This window comes from Molothrus ater, chromosome 4, assembly GCF_012460135.2.
Source record: "Molothrus ater isolate BHLD 08-10-18 breed brown headed cowbird chromosome 4, BPBGC_Mater_1.1, whole genome shotgun sequence".
NCBI lineage: Eukaryota > Metazoa > Chordata > Aves > Passeriformes > Icteridae > Molothrus > Molothrus ater.
In genome coordinates, this window is record NC_050481.2 from 47,396,678 (window position 1) to 47,417,080 (window position 20,403).

General features: G+C 36.3%; 1 protein-coding gene across 1 annotated transcript in view; it reads left to right on the forward strand.

Moving 5' to 3' along the window:
- The window catches only part of GABRA2 (gamma-aminobutyric acid type A receptor subunit alpha2), a 64,658-nt gene that overhangs the window by 12,542 nt on the left and 31,713 nt on the right, over positions 1–20,403 (forward strand). Inside the window, exon 3 of the mRNA XM_036383086.2 lies at positions 13,550–13,617. Coding sequence (XP_036238979.1) covers positions 13,550–13,617 — 68 coding nt within the window. The remainder of the gene's footprint in view (positions 1–13,549; positions 13,618–20,403) is intronic.

Genomic DNA, 20,403 nt, shown 5'->3' on the forward strand with positions numbered 1-20,403 from the left:
AACCATTTATGTGATTACTGTGTAGCACATGGCTCCTGATTTACATTCCTTAATTCCTTGCCATATGTTGAGGGCTATTTAATAATTGGAGCATTTAACACTGTGAAAGAAATGTAAATCAATTCCCCTCTTACCTGGGATTATTGTGCATCAGAGAACATTGAACACTGCAGTGAAGTTGTGCAGCTGCAGAGATTGGATCTAGTCTGGCCAAACTGCATTCATTTTTTAATGTATATACATACATATTTGGTCCTCCCCATGCATTTTTTTTGTTGAACCAGTAGAGATCACATGTCCTTACCTGCAATTTGTTTGAGAAAACCTGGGTGTCCCATGTTCCATCTGCTTAATCTATGTTTTTTTACGGACTATAATAAGTATTTTATAATCTGGTAGTGTTATGACTAATAGAGTTGATTGAAGATAAAATGCAGTACTATGGACCACTGACCTTCACATATGGTTCAATAGAAATCAGTTTAAAAAGTGGTGTATGCTGTAAAATTTTCAAGACTGCTTGCATTTATGATATTTGGTGTGAAAGTAGTTTCCTGGAGTCACCTATCTTCATTTAGCATCTTCTTCTGTTTTAATTAAAAAACTTGCATACTGTCCATCTCTTAAATACCAAGATGACATGAAGGCAATGTATGTTCTGACTGAATGATTGCCCTGAATGTTGCTAGTTCTTCTTTGTTTGTCTCAATTGCTTGGTGCTGATTCTCTCATCCAAAAGAGATAATTGTCTTCCAACACATTCCCTCCTTTTTCTTTCTTGTATCCATTCCTAGTTGTTCTAAGACAATAGGTTCCTCAGACTTCTATCTGGAAATTGGGAATTATTATTATTATTATTATTATTATTATTATTATTATTATTATTATTATTATTATTATTATTATTATTTCCATTCTTGCAAGTGTGTAAGCCTCTCAGCACAACACCAGAGAGCAGAAAAGGAATGGAACAGGTGAGGAAGTCTGTGTTTATATTCAAGAATTTAGAGATGGGTTCAAGGGACAATTCCTACCCTTAATACACCAGCATAATGTTCTAGATGTGTCATTCTGAGTGACAGTCTAAAGGCTACTGTAGATGCCTGTTTATTCTCACTATTTGAAATAATAATTTAAAGGCTCACTGAATGAGAAGCAGCTGAAGAGAGTTGTATTGTGGTGTTTATAAATGAGAAAACCAAAGGTTTTAGTCATAAATGCAATGCTGTGTTTATATAACCACTCTGCCATCCTAAGGCATTCCATAGCATTTCATGGACTTGTTTGTGTCAATAGTTTTAAGTGAGAATCAAAAAGTAAACTTCTTTTTACCAGATCTTTAAATGTGAATTTGGTACTGCATCATCTCATGCAGTTTGTGAAAGGAAAAGGGAAGAGACTTCCACCTGGGAAAATAAATGAATAAATAAATAAATAAATAAGTAAAGATGAGAAAGGAGAAATGTAAATGCCTGTTACTTGAGATAAGGAAATGGTCACATTTTTAATAATCCCTTTTCATCTGCTGGGTGCTAAAAGCTGTCAGAGAATTCTTAAAGAATAAATAATCTGGTTTGCTACTGCATGATAATGCTATTTTTAAAGTAATTGACTGTTTTAAAATAATATCTGCAGTAGATATTACCTGCATTTTCACAAATATTTCTGCTTAGAACAATATGCACTTTAAGGAACGGGGTTCTGATTAAATTCATGTTAGGCATTGTTTCAAATTAAAAAAACCCCACTCTCTTTTTTAATTTATGCCTGTAGAAAATCCAACCTGTTAATTTAATATTACAAGCAGATTCCAGTCCCAAATATATAGTCTTTCCACATATAGAAACCTAGTGGATTCTCAAAGTTCCATGGAAAGCCAGAGGCAAATTCTCTTGTCATAGGCAAAAATAAAAGACAAATTTGAGGCTGCTTAATCCAAGCTCTGGGAGTACCCTGGGAGTATGTTTTAGAGGAGATTCAGGGAAACACTGTTATCTGTAAGTAGCTTGGAGACATTCTAGTGACTCAGCTGTGGGACTTTTGAGTGCCACAGTACACTTCTTGTACGCACTAAGACCTTTTTTAGTATTAACTGGATAATCGACGAATAAATGACAACTCTGTAACATGTTAAAATGAGAGTTAAAAATTGCTTCATTGTTGTCCATGCCAGTACTTTTTGCTTATTTGGGAGATGCTTCTTGAAGTATTAAAATGATTCTCTGTTGGATCAAGCCATGAACTCGTCGTTTGTCAGGACTCCTGTTTAGCAGGAAGCTTATTACCCATGACCATCCCCTGAGTTGTCCTGCCAGGCAAAAAATGTTAATAAAAAAATTAAAGACAGCTTGGCATCCAGTCTGATTTTTGCTGTGTCTTGAAACCATAACTCTACTCCTTCCTTCCCTGTGTTTCAGCAGCTGTGATGCTCAGGAATGTGTGAGGAAAGTGTGTGTCTACGTGTGCTTAAGCATGCTAGGTATTTAGGGTGTTCACATGCACACAACCTCTGGCTGATTTTAGTAATTCATCTGGCTAGCTTTTTTGAGAATATAGAGTAGTCTGGATAAACATTAATTTCCTGTCCTTCATAGCTATTTTACCTGGCTTGAAATAGGAACTGCTGCCTAGTCGATAGGAGGATTAGAACACTCTCTATTTTTTTTTTTCATAGTGTATCACAGTCTTCTGAAATACTATTATAGAATTTCATACAGCATTACATATGAAAAATATATTTGAGGATACTGCTGCAAAAAGATGCATTAAAAGTGCCCACTAATATGCAGCTCTATTAAATAAAAGCACTACCTCTTTCTACCATTGGTTGCTGTCATGCTTGAATGCAAAGTACAAGGCTAGCAAAAGATAAAAGAGCTGCAGCTCCATTTTTAATGACTATACAATCCAGGACTATAATACCCAGACACTAAGCACAGACATTAAAATTAATCTGTCTGAAAGGATCTTCATTTTCAATGCTTCCTTATGTCTGTTGATCTCTAGAGGACATCATCAGCATTTGGGACTTTGGAACATGTGAGTTTCATACTTTGTTCTGAGAGCAGCAAATTTTGGGAAGATGCCAGCTTCTGGTGATGTGAGTGCTTGCCACAGAACAAGCAAGACAATCCTTCCCAGAGCTTCATCACAGTTTCTCTCAGCTCCAGGGTGGCAACTTTTTTGCTGTGGCTGACCACGGATACAGACATAATCAAAGGCTTCTGCTGAAGCTGGTAGTCACTAGGCAAAGACTTTTTCACTGACTTCACTGGGCTCTGGCATGCAACCCAAATTCCTCCTTAAATAATTAACACAGCTAATAAGCACTGTGACAGTGTCTGTTTGAGCTTAGAAATAGTAGTGTAGCCATAGAATGAAATGCTCTGTGTATATCATATGCATATGTATATCTATGTATATCTATGTTTCCTGGACATTCCACTGAATTCTGTGGCCATTTTATAGGTGCTTGATGTGGACTTGTGATGTTCTTCCAAGAAATAATAAGAATTTAGGGTTTTTTAAATGTTTAGAATGTGGGAAGGTCCTGAAGGACAGCATACTTTCATAACTTTGTACTTTCACTGGCAAGTTGACATGTTGCATATTTAATATATATATATGTGAACCAAAGTGGCTTCTGAAATCTAATTTGGATAAAATCTAGAATGAGTGATCTTGGTTAGAAAAACAGCTGGGCCTATGTAAGTGATGGGCAAGCAAATAAGCCAACAACAAAAATGAAGTTTTTGAAGAGCCAATAGCCACTATACAATAAAATCACTTGTTAAGAAATCCAGACTTGGCTGCATTATAACTGCAAAGAGAAACTGGAAGCTGCTACTTTTTAAAAATGATACTGCTGTTAGGGCTAGATGTGGTTTGAAATGCAGGAGGGACCATCAGAGTGAGTGTATCAAATGGGATGCTTTATAAATGCTATGACTTGGAATAAAGCACAGAGATTAAACCTGAAATTAGCCTAGAAGTGTAAAGCAGCAGAATTTGCCAAGGTGTTCCATGACTTTAGGTACTGAGGTCATAAAATTCAAACATTTAAAAAAAAGAAGAGAGATAAAGACCTCTGAGTATAAGTTTCTGCAATCTGGAATAATTTTGGGAATTTTTCTGCTTTACCTACATGTTATGATTTTCTCTCTAGTAGCACAAATCTCCAAACAGAGTAGACAGAAATATGGTCTCATGCGAGTAATAACTTTGCCCTCCCTACTTGTGTGATGACACCAATTCAGGTCAGTTCAAATAATTACTGCTCTACTTTATCAAAGTCTGCTCCCTTCCAGACTTGTTTGAGCGCTCTTTTTGTCTTCCTCTGTCTCATTCTTTAGACAGTGTTGGGGCAGTCTGGTTCATTTTAGCTCCATCATGCTCATCCAGTTAATCTGAACAATGCAGCAGTCATATTTATTACTCAGCCTGGTAATTATAAACACTCCTCATCCTGATGGAAGCTGTAGTGTCTAAAGGGACCAGATTTAGTGCTGATGTTTTAGTTTTCATTTGTGTGACATGTGGTTTTGGTTTGCTGCCAAATGTGTTGTGTGTTTTCTAAATTCCTCTAACTTCAACATTTAAGTAATCTGTTTCAGCAAGATCACATTTCTTCCAGCCAAACTCAACTATATTTTCAATTTCATGTTTCTTTTGAACATTTTGTTCAACTTTAACTAAAAATTTCTCACACTGGTAGTTTATTTTAGAGCTGCATGCTTTTAAGTTATTTTTATTTTATTTTATTTTATTTTATTTTATTTTATTTTTATTTTTATTTTATTTTTTTGCCTTCATGGTATATGAGGATGTAATGAAAAGGGAAGAAAGGGAGATTTGGTGGATTTCATGGTAGTCTTATGGGAACAAGTTTATGCCCATGTGTTTAGATTGCTCTTCCCAACGATTCAATTTACTTTTCAACATTTTGTCTCTCCCTTTTTAACGGTCAACACTAATGTTAACAATTATCCAGCTTTTACAAGTGTTTATACAACCAAAGCATCCATATACCTTTACAATGAACCTGTAAATTGGAGGAATACTCTATTAAAATGATAGGGAAAAAAATCCAAAAAGCTGTCTAGATAGTTAATTGCTTCCTTAATCACTTGGCAGTCAATACCTCTGAGATTGTCAAAATGTTGCCGGAGGCGACAAAAGTCTATGAAGTTCAACAGTAATGAGTGAGAGTACATATCTTCTTTTCCCAGTGCAAAGAACCAATTAAGTTATGCACTTTTGGGTTGTTTGAAATCTCTTTCATGTTAAAGTAGTGGCAGGATTCAGGCTAGACACTGGATGGTTGATTGGCCCAATGTGATATGAGCTGCACCAGTCAGTACAGCAGCCTTCTCATCAGGGATGAAGTACATTCTAGATTAAACATCTTAGTTACTCATAAGGCCTGATTTGGAAAAGGGATCTAAATCCATATTTCCCACTTTCCAAACCTTTTATGTAGACACGGGGCTTTTGATCATCCTGAGAAAGTGGCTTCTTCCACTGGAGATGTTTTACTTATTTATTTGTATAAAATAGCTACATATGTGTCAGAACATGGACTCAGATCTCTCTTTTCCTGCTGCCCTTTAGAGGCATAGAGGCATTCACGGTCTTTGGCCAGTTGGCCCCACAAGACTGAGGGCTTAGGTTTGTCAGTTTCCACATCTCCTGGAGCCCACATACAGTGGAATTCATTGCTTCCAACAGCTGGGCATCCTATGTGGAACATGAGAAAAGCTGGGCATGTTGGCACATCACAGAGATGGTGTTGGCATAACTGTCTACAAATGTGGCTCTTAAAGTTGATAAACTGAGTAGAAATCTGTCAAGCTAAGTAAGTAAAAATGCTGAAGAGGAGCAAGCAGCTGAAGCCTTTCCTTACCAACACATGTGAAACAACCAAGTTTGGGTGTGAAAACTTTACTAGTCTCCTTTTCATGTATTCACAGGGGTGTTCCCTCTCATGTCATTCCTCCTTTCCTGGAAAGAGCCATGAGAGAAGCTGATGGTCGGGTTTAATGGAAACTTCTAAAATAGAGAGCAGCTCTTGTCAAGTGCATGCTCTAATTTAAAGAAAGGACATGAACTCAGTTACTGTGTGTCAGGTTCTGTCTTTACCACAAAGGTGAATTTTCTAAGACACAGCATTCTTCCTCAGTCTTTGGAAGGAATTATTCTGCTTTGTGTAAATAATTAGATCTTGAGCAGAGGCTTCAATTTAAGTCTGCTCTATCCCATGAGTACTGCTAGGCTGTGGAATCAGTCTCTTGCTCGTTTTCTTGCTTTCTCTCTCAAAATCTTTCTGGCTCAGTAAATTTGTAATTATTTATAGTTTGAGGAACTCGTTGGGACTTGGTTGAGAGCCAATTCTTTAGGCTACTTGGCAGCATTGGGATTTTTTTGCCTTAAGGTGGAAATATAAGCAGCCGGGGAATTTTAGGTACTGACAATGTTAGACAGAAATTTAGGAATAAAGGGGATTCAGACAAATATAAGCGCAAAACTTAGTCATTATGATCTGGATCACAGAGACATTCAGATTAACTTTGATTGATTTAAATGGAAACTTGGAGCTTAAATAACTTTGTGCAGCTTGTCCAATGTACTTTAAGAGATAATTGAGCACCAAAATCAGTCTTTAGCGCTATCCTTGAGCAACTTTCTCAAGTTTGTGGAGAAAGCATAAAATAAAGTTAAAACTGCACCTCAAATATCACTTATATCCAAAGTTCTTCATTCACAAGACCCTTTGGAAATTTAAATTTGTGATCTGAAATAATAAGGTTTGCAAATTAAAGGTCACTTGGGAGAGAGAGAAGAAAATGTAGTAAATATAACATTTGTGTGTGTGATCTGCACTCTTCTTTTTCACTGAGAGTTAAGCCTCAAATTTGTCATATACATGTGAAAATTATTTTGTAATGAGTAAATTTTCTCTCAGCACAGAATTTTTTTGTTTTTTAATTTGATATCTGGTAATGGTGCTAAGGCAGTTCAAACCAGCATCTTCTACATACAGCACAAAGAGTAAATACTGATTACAATATCACATTATTTGTGTTTCAGATGTGCCTACATATCATTCTGTGCATATTTTGTGGGTAACCTACACCTAAAAAAGCTGTTAGTTTAGCTAAAAACATATCTGAGAATGTTTTCACAAGTCATATTTTTTGCTACAGTAGAGAAGGGTGTTGACAGCTAAGCTAAATTCTTTTTTCCAGGTTAGTGTGTTTTTCTGATGGTCAAAAAGTCTTACTCATCTCTAAAGAAACACTAATGTTTAACTGAATTATTGTCTTATAGCAAATTCTTGTCATTTTGAACAAGTTTTAATTATTTCAGAATAATGAATACTGCTTTGCTGAAATAAAAGAGTAGGCTTATATGCAGCCCAAGTATTCTGTTAGTGTAAATGACATAATAGTATTTATGGTACTGCTTTACAGGGCTGCTGAATTTTTAAGTTCTGAATAGGCCTTTGGAGGGCCCCTGAAAGACTTTATATGGAGCTGTCATTAATTTAATAAGCGATATAATATCTGTAAATAGAAATCAGCTCTTCAGAGGTAAGTCAGTTGGGGTCTCTTAACCTACTGGCTTTCAACTCCTGTCTCTTTCTCCAGACATTTTCTCTAGAATATATTCTTGTTCCATCAACACCATGAGAAATTAAGTACAGTGTCTGATTCTGGTCTTATTTACACCAATGTGAATCAAGAGTGCAGCTGTTAATATAATACTTAGTAGTATTATACTAGAAGCTCCAGAAGTTAAACGGTAAGCTTATTCTACATAAGCTTTGTTAGAGAGGGAGATTTGAAAGACAATCGTGGCCCATATGAAGAAATTTTCTTGCTGATAGTTCATGGATAAAGTGAGGCCATTGGAAGTGAAGTGCTAATGTTAAGGGGAGAAATGGATTTTTTCTTCTCACCGATGACTTCAGCTTATAAATTGGAAGTGGTTTTATGTAGGGCATAAGTGTCTTTGAGACTGTTGTAATTTAATAGTGGATAATGAATGAAGATGCTGAAGTTGGATAAATAAAAATGGTTGCATAAACCACCTAAACCAAAAATAAAGAAATGGCAGAACATGATTTTGAAATATCTGTGTTCCCACAGATTTTGCTGCTGTTACAGCTCTGTGTTGCATGACCTCCTCTGACCCCCATTCCCTGCCAGCCAGTCAGTGTCTTGAGCTGTCAACAGACACACTAAGGAGCTTGTCAGATAAAGGCAGCATGTTGAGTTGGAACAGTGTTTGATGGATTAAGACCCTGGCTGTTTCACCTGTGCAATTTCTGACTGGTATTATGAATGACATTTTCAAGGCCTTTGGGCAACATTGCCAAGCATGCCCCTGGAGACCATATTACAATGTCAGAACAATGTCAATTCCAGATAAATAATTTTTTATAGAAAAATAATTAAATTAACATCAAGCTTTTGACAGCATTTCCACAAAAACTCAGAAATCCTCAGTTAAATTTCCCATAGCACTGCAACTTGACCTCCTTTTTTTTGTTGTTGACATACTTATTTAAAGAGCAGTATTTTATTTTTGCTTCTTTTTAATTTTTTTTTGCATGCTTTAGCAGCCTTTCAGTTACAGCCTTGCAGTGTTCTCACAGGCACTATTAATTCTACATTTAAAATAATGTTTGTCTGAATATTTTTTATAGTATACATTAGAACTGCATATGTATACTTTAAAAGTTCTATCCCACCAAGAAGACTTTCGATGGTTTTGGATTACCACAAAGAGATTGTCTTCTATTTTAGCTGCCCAAAACCTGTATTTACAGCTTTATTGAATAAAAATTGAAATTAAAAAGAATAAAAAGCCCAACCCAATCTTTCAGGCCTGTTTTCTTCTGAAAACAGCCTTGACACATTAATCAATAACATAGCCAGTTTCATGCAAACAAACATCTGGAACCTTTCTGAAGATTTTGCAGTGATCACACTCCATTCTTCTCTTCTTTTAAACATACATAGAGTGAGCCATGCATGTTTTGTCCCTACCCTCTGTGAAGAAAGGAATCTAGATTATTTTGGTGAGAGGGGGAATGAATAATACTCAGGTCATTCTCAAATATGGGAAATACTCTAAAAATTTATTTCAATAAAGGTAATGCTTTCTCAGCATTCTTCAGGAGAGGGGGAGCTCTCAGGTATGCAGAATCCTGCATGTCTATCTACCTCACATCACAGACTGGAACTCTGTGTACCCTGTCAGGGATGCAGGCAGCTGAGAAGGGACATATGAAAGAATTCGAAAAAATTTTGAAAACTGCTGTCAGACAGCAGACCAAAGGAACTCATTGAAAATTTAAATGCCTCTGTGGAATCTTAACATTTTGACAAACTGGTAAATGCTCCTGAGGAGCCTTTTCATCTGACTTTTCTGATCATCTCTGTTACTCAGCCTGGATTGGTTTAAACTTCAGCCACTGCAAATTCTATGCCAAGCAGCCTACTTCAGCTGAGCCATCTCTTCTGCTGAGGCACAAGTCAGCAGGATTTCAGACCATCAGAAAGGGTATCCCAACAGCTGGAGAGCTGGCATAAAGGAATTGGTGATGCCACTGATACCAACTCCAGCTAAGTGCTGAACCACTTTTCTAATTTTTTGACAAGTCAATGATGTTGACATTTTCCAGTGTGGTTACTTAGTATTGGACATCTGTAACCAGACTTGGCAAACACCTGTACTTCACCTTACTTGCACATAATTTAATCCTTCTGCCTCAGCTTCCCAAGGAAAATTGAGGATAATAAAATTATTATCTTCATAGAGGACTTGTTATAATTAACATTTTTTTTAAAATCCTAAATGTAATTAAAATACACAGCAAAAATTCCAGCTAAGGACAGATAAGGATGTATCCTTATATAACAATTTGTTATATTATTGATTTTTCTTCCTTTCTGTTTTTTATTTTCCCCAGTAATAATATCATGTCAGTTCGAGTAAGGAAGGGGAATCAGAAGAAACCAGTGCTTGAGAACCATGTGCAATGTGATCTTAATAATTACTGGGGGTTTTTTTACTTCCATGGGATGTGTTTTTCTTCCTTCCTTTATCATTAATTTTATTGACTATATTTTGTCAGTTTACCCTTGACTTCCATCATCTGAGAAACTGGTCTGATCTAAGTCAGATAGGGAATTTTTTAAACATTTATGACCAAAGTAAGTTGGAAATGGTGCTGTAATAGCCTTTGCAGAATTTTAGAGTCATGTGATGGTGGCAGCTACTTGTTATATTCTCTGCCTGAGATTTTTTCCCCTAAAAGAAGCATCTTAAATAGAAATTATATCCTTACCCTTTGCTGTTCCCATTTCTTTGTATAACTTTCAAAAGCAGTGATTCAGAATAACTTAAGAGCCCACAAGTATAAATCAATCTGCCCCCCTTCCTCCCAACAGAGGGTTCTTTAAAATCTAGGCTGTTTTTCAGTATGGGCCTCCATTGATTTCAGCACTTTTGAAAATCAGGCCTTTTAGTTACATGCATATGTGTCACTTGAGGAAACAAATTTTATAATCCCAGTGGGAAAAGCTTGTCCTTTTCTCAAAAAAACAAGCTCGATTTTTATGCAAACACATGTTGCATTGAACATCTTTTAGCTGAGTATATTCCTTGGCTTTTCCACAAGAACTGATGATCCAGAACTGTTTGAATCTCTGGTGGGCTAAGTACGATGACTGGTGCTGTTCTTGACAGAATACGAGTTATAAAAAGCCTGTAACTGTGACGCCTGCTGGATGAATTTTGATTAGAGAGCCCATTTGAAACTGTGCTTTGTGCTTCTGAATTGTTTGTTTGACAAGTACATACTCCTTCAAAGCAATAGCTACAATATTTGTTGTAAAAAAAGGATGATGTATTTTTTGTTTTTGTTGACGTTTATTCAGAACCCTCAAGTTCAAATTTGTAATTCGGAGGTACCTTTATTTTAGTACTATGTAAAGTAACAAGGAAGAAACTAACACAAGATTCAGGCTGCTAACACAAATGGTAACAGGAGTAATTCAAGATTTATTACATTTCAGCTTCTTTTGTCTTTAAGGACTTGTTTTCTTTAAGGTAGGGTATGAATAGAAACTTCTTAACTATGAAGAATTTGGAAAATAAGAGGTAAAAATATAAAAAACTGCCATTTCTTCCTTAGTGTACTTTTTTTTAACACAAACCAACAGGGAGAATCGATAGACTGTTCTAATAGCAGCTGTGATCAATATGTTTGCTCTCCTCTCTGTCTTCTCTACTCATTTCTGATGGAAAAATAGATCCAGAAGGGTTTAGAAATCATATAACAGAATATGGGAATTTTTTAAAAAATTAAAACTTGGAATGCAAGGCAAGCTTGAAGATTCCATGTCCTGTAGTTTCTATGCAAATATTAAAATCATTCCTCTGTGTCAAATAAAAAAATCACATACAAATAACTGGTAGCATTAGAATAAGTTTACAAGAGGACCATGTTTCCAAGCATTTGGTGGGTGGGGAGCATGCAGGTAAAGATTTGCCAAGTGACTTTGTTGCCTATAGTAGGGTTCCTTCAAGTTATACAATTATATTTGAATTTAGCCTTGATACTCTGCTGTTGGGATACTTGATTGTCAGTCATATTTTTGTAACACCAGTGCTTTTCTTGGAATTTTAATTAATATTTTGTATTGTCATCAGTACAGGCCAAATTTCACAATTAGTCCCTGCAGCTCCATTTTACCTCCTGAAGAGTAGCTCTCTTGTCACTCTCCCATTTCATTCCAGTCTGTGCCAGGTAACCATTTGGAGATAATAATCTTTTTTTTTTTTTTTTCTGGAGAGTCTCCCACAGGCAGCATGAAGTCCCTAGTCCTCTGAAATGTACTTGTGGCTCTTGTAGGATACTTCAGCCATATCTGTACTTTATCCTTGTTGAATAGCAAAGGCTGTGCAGACTCAGCACCTTTTCTGTCCACTGACTTAAAATTTGTTTGTAAGAAGTTTGGAGTAGAAATCAACTTAGCTTGTGTAAGGATGCTTCATAATGGATTTCAGAAGTCTCTATCATACAAATAAACCAATCTTAGGACGTGCAGAGGATTTTTAGGAGTCAATCTTTATTTATTTGCTTAAAAAGCAGACATGATCCTAGGAAAAAGATTCTTTTTGGTAGGAAGGGCTTTTTGGAGTCCTATATTTCTAGCGTTTGGCTGAAAAAGGAAGTTTCCTTGCAGATGAGAACAGATGAATATTCCTCGTCCATGCTCCAGAAGTTGTCTGAAATCACTGTATTTTTGCAGCTACATCCCTTTGAAAATGCACTGCTCCCCATGCAGCTGCTCATGGAACAGTGCTGGCCTTTTCCTGGTGCCTGGTAGAGACTGTTCTCATGAGTGAGCACCACTGGTTTCTCCCAGTGAGGAGCAGGGATTGTACTGTTGGCCTCCATATAATTAGAAGTAAAATTGGCTTGTATCATGTATTTGTTAAAAGGCAGCTTTCAGGAAAACAGAAACTATTATCTACCCACATTTAATAATGATTAAATAGGGAAATATAATATAACAGCAGGATCACTTATACAACAGGCAGTTGTATTATTTTTGGGAATGGGAAATTCTGCAATGAGTCAAATTGCACCTAGTTTTATTCAAATTTTTCTTTTCCAATCAGTAGCTGGCTTTAAGGCAGAGAATTCCTTGTGTTGTCTGTCTAGAATGCTGACTGTGTGTCTAGAATGCAGACTGTGGTTGGCAACTGCTGTTAAGAAATTTCCTGTGCATACTGCCCCTCTTAGTGAATATCATTCTATTTTGAGCCTAATTGAAAACTGAAGATAGAAAACTAAGCAGTTATTTTTCCCTGCAGTACAATATCTAATATTCTGATTTCATGGCTGTCTGACTGCAATGATTGGGAAGGACATTTTCTCAAAGTGTTCACAGTACCACAGCAATGTGTCATGAGCATTGCCTATCAAGGAAAGGAACTGTTATATTAAAATATGTGCCACTTAAAAACACACCCAATTGAAAAGTAGGATCCTGTTGTGTTACATTTGGTACAGTCAATAATTGCCTTTTCTTGTCTTTTTCTTTGAAAAAGCTATTAAGAATGTAGAAAACAGCCTTCAACTAGAAAGGCTTTAATAGGAGAGATCTGCAACAACAGAGGTAACACCTCTGCAACAAAGGCATTTTGTTTTCAGAACTCTCCTTCCATGTTAAGTCCACGATGCTGGGGCTATTTTTGCTGGTAGAGAAACGGGATATGTGTATGTAGTTGCTGGTGATTGTATAGCTAAACAGGCTTAAACAAACTACTCTGTGGTACAAATGCTTGTTTGTTAACCTCTGTGTTAAGTGGGAAAGAAACCCCCAGTATTTACAACAGGACACTGGTGAGGGGTAGTAAATAAGGAGACAAACCTGTTCAAAATGTCCCATAATCTTACATAACAATAGAAAAAGTACTGTCAATTTAAAATGTTTGCTTGTTTTGTTTTTTTTTTTTCTTTTTATATCAGATAGTATTACTGAAGTCTTCACTAACATCTATGTGACCAGTTTTGGACCTGTGTCAGATACTGATATGGTGAGTTCCTGAATCTTTTGCATATATGGGTAAATGGTGTAAGATATGTATAAACTTCCTTTAAACCTGTATTCTTTTACTTATTGTGGATGGATTTGAAACAATCTTACTGAAATCAGAACATGCCAAACCCCATGTAGTTTGAAATTTGAAAATTGATTTATGGACTTTTCATGATAAGTGTGCTTGTGTTAGCTGTTTAATTTAGACCAGTAAATCTTCTGATTTTTCCACTGACTGTACTTTGGTTTATATTCTGGAGAAATCTTGATATGGATGAACTGGATTCCTCTTGCATGAAAACCTGAAAACCTGGAGTGAAAGGAGCACTCTTAATATTGGCAATAGACTGAGGGACCTGATGGAAATCAAATCTAAAACTTCTTGAAAGACATAGCTTGGAAGCTGGGTCATCAACATGATTGTGGGGTTTTGCAGATCTGTCCTTGATAGTTTGCATTGTTTAGTAAGCATTTAAAGAAGTCAGTGACATTAGAAAAGAAAGAAATGTTCAGAATATTGCTCTGGATTATAAGGAATTGTTTGTAGGCTCACTGCAAATAATACAGAGATTAGGGAGAATGTTTCAAACTGGGTAGAAAGACCTGATGGATATAGCTGTCTAAAAGGAAAGGGAAGGACAGTCTCAAACTTACTTTACCTGTCATGCTCCTGTTCACTTGCCTGGTGTAGGGAAAGTGGTTTAATTGACTCTGGGAAATGTGTAGGAGAGAACAAAATTCTCAGAAGAGTCAGCAACAATCTTTTACTTGCAAAATGTAGAACATCAAGATAGAATAAGATACTTGACTGATGTTAAAAAAACATCCAAAGTAAGTACTTCACAAAATTTAGTTTAGCAAACTTAGCCAAGCTTAACAAATCCAGATACAGGACACTGAATAAGGCATTGACAGGAATTTTTTAGTCTGGCTGACAATGTATTTTGAGAAGAAATGAAGAAAGAGAAGGAAAGGATAAGAGCAGAAAGATACCACCATCTGTGGATTTAGTAACAAGACTTGATTTTGATGTCCTTTGGTCTAAATGGTATCTTGATCCATCAGGGGTGGGAGAAACCCACAAAACACAAATTCCAGAGGGTTTATATATGCTTAGCTTTAGATGGAATGCCCAGGCAACTTCCCTGGGGTAGGGAGTTTTATGCTGTCTTTTGCAGCACCTTGAATCTGTTGCAACACTGTGGATCCTGCTCAGTCCTCTGGTGGAAGACCCCAGGAATTATTCTGGGGGTATTTTTGGGGTCTTTGATGGTTTATGAAATTTTCTAAGACATGACAACTGCCTCTCAGTCAGTGCAGTTGAGCCCCTTATGCCCCATCAGATGGGATGAACATCTTCAGGCCTACGTGTGAATGTCCCAGTATGTCCCCCAGGTGGGGAGGAGTTTCACAACTGAGCCACTTGTGTAAGGAAGGACATCAGCATGATAAAAAGTATTAATCCACCTCACAGGATCTGCTACTTTTTGGCCTCTTCCCTCATCTGTCTCAAACCCCAGCTTCTTGATAAGCCAAGGCTGCTTTGTCATGGTCATCCCCTGGTGCTCACACCCTCTGCACCTGGGCTGTTACTGTGCTTATCCTCAGCAAAGCACCTGCTGCTTTTGCAAATGGCGGATTGTTTGAGCCATTAGCCATTAACATCTCAATCTTTCACACTACCCTTGCCAATCCTGCAAGAAATTATTTTTGAAGTGTTTCAAATATTCTTTATTATGTATGAGACATATTAAATACTACCTTGGTGTAGCTGTAGATACTAAAAATTAATATTTTTTAAAGTAAGACAACATTTCTTTTTCTATGAAAAAAATCAGGTTATGCAGCATACAAAACAGGGAACATTATGATGTTATGAACAAGTTTATGAAGTTAAATTTTTCATGGTACATTGAACATTTTAAAAGTTATTTGCTTACTGGTAAGTTAAAAGTTATTTGATTACCAGGTAATCATAGCTTTGGAAAATATATTCTAGTGGGGTTTTGTGTGTTTTTTTGTGTGGGTTTTTTTGTGTTTTCAAGCTCTGTTTTGAAAGTTATGAATACACAGGTAAGACTTCAAATGAAAGGCCATGAAAGGTGATTTCACAGGAGAAATAGACTTTTGTTTATATTACTGTACATGTTGCTGATTCTCCTGAGGTGTCTTTTTCTGATGATTTTAGGTTTATGAAATATTTCTTATTTTGTTAATAATTTTGTAAAAAAGGTATCCACGGCTATGTACAAAGATGATATGAACATCTTGACCTTGTTGGTCTAGTATCTCATGACTTCAGACTGCTGAAGTCTTGCATTCATGGTATTCCTGTGTAACAGGAATATGATATTAATCCACTTTTAAAGATGATTACTGAGCCACAAGGAGACTTACCCAAGGCTGTCAAGTCATCTGTGCTTAAATGGAAAAGTAATGAAAGCTCCCTGAGCCTATTCCCTCCCTCCCAACACACTTCTGACATCAGTGGATAAATGTATGGAGAACTCTGGGTGCTTATTTGCACAGACATATAGACAGTGCACGGATCTGTGCAGAGTTGTTAATCAAAGCAGAGTGCACTGCATTAGAATGGCAGCTGTTACTCTAATGGGTAGGTTTATTTGCACATAAGTAGATAGATAAGTAAGAGCAGTTTAATTCTTATTACTACAAGCTTCAGGGTTAATTTAGCTTGTTCTGTTGATAATTATAGAATAATTTTGAAACGTATGAGCAGTCAATGAGAAAATTCCAACATGTGAGTTGTGAAATAATAGCTTCCAAACCATCACATATCCTGTCGAACATGAAGGTGACATTAGGGTTTTAACCATGAGTACTTTTTCATTTAGGAGCTGCATGACTGAATCAATAATTTAAACTATTATGTAGAGGATTCGTTGATATTTTCTTCTGTAAATGCTGGAAACTCAGGGATATTATATATTTTTTAAATTTCTTCCTTAAAAGGCTTTATTGCAAGAATAAATTTGACTCTTGCCCATGTCTTCTAGAATTTTTAGAGGATCCCAAGCTCAGATTTTTTCAGGAAGATTGGTCCCATCTCAGGAAGTCCTCTCCTGGCACAATGTGAATGGTGAGGCCCTCAGTCATGTGAGGTATTTAGGCTGAACACTGCTGTTGCCCAAAACTCTTAGGATTATTGCTGCCCCTAGGATTCCTTCCACTGCAGGTTTCTAACAGTAATAAGATCATCAGCTGTGTGACTGCACCCCTTTACATGATCTGTTTTGCAGTTTGTTTTTTCCTCCTTGGTCAGTGTATTGTGAAGAATGATGGTGCTTGGAAGAAAGGTGCTTTTGAAAACAGGAAGGGACTCACTGACATGCGAGATGTTTAATATGCATTTACAATATGGAATAAGGAAGTGACAAACAAGCAGTGATGGGTGGATTGGAGCCAAGGACACAGTTCTTACGTAGTGTTGATACACAAAGTTGATAAAATCTAATTCTGACCTTTGTTGTTGCATTGCTATGAATTCATGAGGTCTCTGTTTCCCTCACTAGCTGTTCCCATTAATGGTAAAGTGGTATGGTGTTTGATCTGTGACTCAGTCATTGCTGAGTGTGGGTTTTTATTCACATTTGCTGTATTTCTCCAGTATCGCAACTTTGCCAAAAAATCATTATGTCCAGGGGAATTTGATCTTTGACTGATTTGAAGCTAGCTGGAATTGCTGTTGATAAATTCAGGAAGTAGAAGCTGAGGCTGAGATTTTTCTCTAAATGTGTTAAAGTCAAAAACATTTGTTGCGTGTCGTGGATTAACATTTTGACTAAGTTCAAAAGATGCTACTCTCTGTTCTGACCAAAATAGTCAGCTACCAAATGTGTTCTCTCTTGGCCAGGAGTCAGTTGCAAACTGTGCTTCAAATGAACAAAAATATTTTGGTATCTATACCTTTTGTGTCAAAGAAAAGCTATTGTATGTCAACCACTCTATCTAATGTCACATATGCAGTGCCAATATATAAGGATTTTCGACTTCCTTTCGCAAGCTAATGAGAATCAAGGAAGGCAAAGCAAAACACGAGTTTAAACAGATTTTATTTTCGCCCTTCTATCTTTTTGAGTTGTTGTTTCTCAGAAATGTTCAAGTTCAGTATTGTGATGCTATGCCTTATAGGCTTCCAACCCAATCAGTGATAAAAATTTATTTTGACATTAGCCTGAGAGAAGAAAAGCTGCATTATTTAGAAAAACAAACAAATGAAAAAATTGGACAGAACAACTGAAAAACAAAGTATCTCTTAATTTTCTGAAGTGTTATAGGATTAAGTTCTTGTTACAGGGGCTAATTAAAGCATTTATCATGAAATTAAAATGTTTAATATTTGAAAATTCAGAGATAAAGGATGAACTTCTTTGGACTATAATTTGTAGGATATAAAAGGATTGAACATCAAACCTGATTATTTTTCTATTTTTAAATATTTGTTTGAAATCTGGTTGACTGTACCATCACTATAAATCTACATGCTGCTCACTTGAATTTCCTCACTGAAAGCTATGTATTTTTACCTCTTTTTCTCAGGCTTGGTGTCCTTCCAGGCTGTCCTGGCACTTTGGCTCCTAAAATTTCTCCCACAGCCATAGACATAGTGCGGATGTCTACAATTGAAAAAATTATACATATAATAAATGACACCTATTTACTCCTCAAGCAGTAGTTATTTTATGTAAGACAGATTATGTAGGTACTGAGTCCCTTATATAAGGTCTGCTGTGAAGAAAGATTTGCCAAGATGCAGCAAATTTTGCCTCAGAACAGTCTTTCTGATTGTTGTTGGGAATGGTCTTTCCTGCTTTCCTCCAACACATGGTTAGTAGGTGGCAGGACTTGAATCAGTTTAGCTTGAATATTAAAACTAAGACGCCTTCTGAAACTTTTGTATTTCAACTTGCAGTCTTAGATTTTCATTGCTATTGGGGAGTTTTGTTTATTGTAGTTGCACCTTTATTCCCAAGTCGCTTGTAAACAACAATTTTTCCTAATTTCTTGATGATAGACTTCCTATTTTTCACTTTGAACTCAAGGAACAGGAACATTCCTTTGTAGAGATCATCATACACAGCTGGTATGTGTATGATGTGTATATTCATCACTACGCACACTTCCATCTCATCAGTTTTCAACTGAAATGTCAATAAGTGTTTCTGATTTTTCAGATACAACCAGATTAGAAATTTTCAGTGAAGGCTGAAAGTTAAATACAGAAATAAGCAGAAGGTTTGTTACAGCATTCATCACTACAATTGAGGATGGTTCTTTAGAGGTAGTGACTGACCTTAGAACTCTGTTTCTTTTTTTCTCTCTGTTTTTCAAATTTCGTCACTTCAGTTTGTATTTCAGATTTTGTTTGGGAATTTTTTTCTATGCAACTTATTTTTAGCTCTGTTTCAGAGTCTAATTATTAGGTAGAATTCCTTAAGAGAAGCTTTACAGAGCTGGTATGATATTTAAGTCTGGACAGAATAAGGGAATGCATCAAGATGATTAAATTTTCAAATAGATTAGAAAAAAGGTATTGCAGTTACTTTTACGTAGTTATTATTTGAACTCAGTAAGAGAAGACTAAAGAGTAAAGGAAATGCTACATACACCTGGAATTTTTGGGACGAATTGGGGAACATCTAGGTTGTGTTTTTATAATTGATATATTTCTGAAAATCAATATATTGTTGGCTCAGGTAATTGCCTTTGCAAGTTAAATCCATACACTGAAATTTTGATGAGAATATCTCACATGATCTCTTGCAGAGTTTCTATCCATTTATTCTGTTGGGAAGGCTTTTTCCTCTGTGCAAAGTCCTGCCAAGGGAATCAGTATTGGAGATTGATTTGTCAGAGGTTGTGTCCAAGCCTGTCACTGCCATTAGCTCTCTCTGTACCTTTGTTTGGATTCCTGTTCCTGGCACCAGGCATCCACTGTGTTTCAGGGTTGCTCTTTCTCCATGTCTGAATAAAAAAGGGATAATGACAAGTGTTTTTATTTTCAGCGACAGCAGAAAACATCCTGTACTCTCTTTTCTAAGTAATCCCTATTTGTATCTTGTACAGAACTCTCTTATCCCTCCTTGGTGCTTCTTTTAGACTCAGCTTTCATTCTACATCAGGTATATGGAAAAAAAGAGAGAGAAAATTATTCTGAGAAGGTCCTTTTCACAGATGAATATGAATAGAAAGACATTCTCTTCCCTAGACGCTATCATTCAAACTGGTTAAACACATTTTTTCCAATTTTTTTTTAATACTTCATGTTTCGATTAAATGCCTAGACAGAAATGACTGAGGTTGACAGATGAGGCAGAAATAAAAGGCTTGAAACAAGTTCTTCAAATAGAGAAAAATTGTGCTGCAATTCCCTAGAAATACTCCACATATTCTTGATAGTATGAAAGGGCATATGTATCTGGCAGGCATTACTTATGTATTTAAAAATGAATACATGTTCCTTTGAAATGCAGTGATGGGAATGTGTTTCAATTTTTAACAGGGATGTGAAGGGTTTTTATGAAAACTAACCAACAGTGCTGTTTCAAACCAGATCCTCCTTCATCAGAATATTTTCAAGGATTCCATTCACTAGTATGTAAGATCCACACACTGAAGGACCTGAAGGAAATTTCTGTCTGTTTGCTGTTTTTTATGTCTATGTTCTGTGTTGTGCACACATCAGGAGGTAGGTTTTGGAGAAGAGAAAATGGACTCAGTTTATATATCTGTGCAGTGAGGTTTGATGCTGATAGACAAGGGC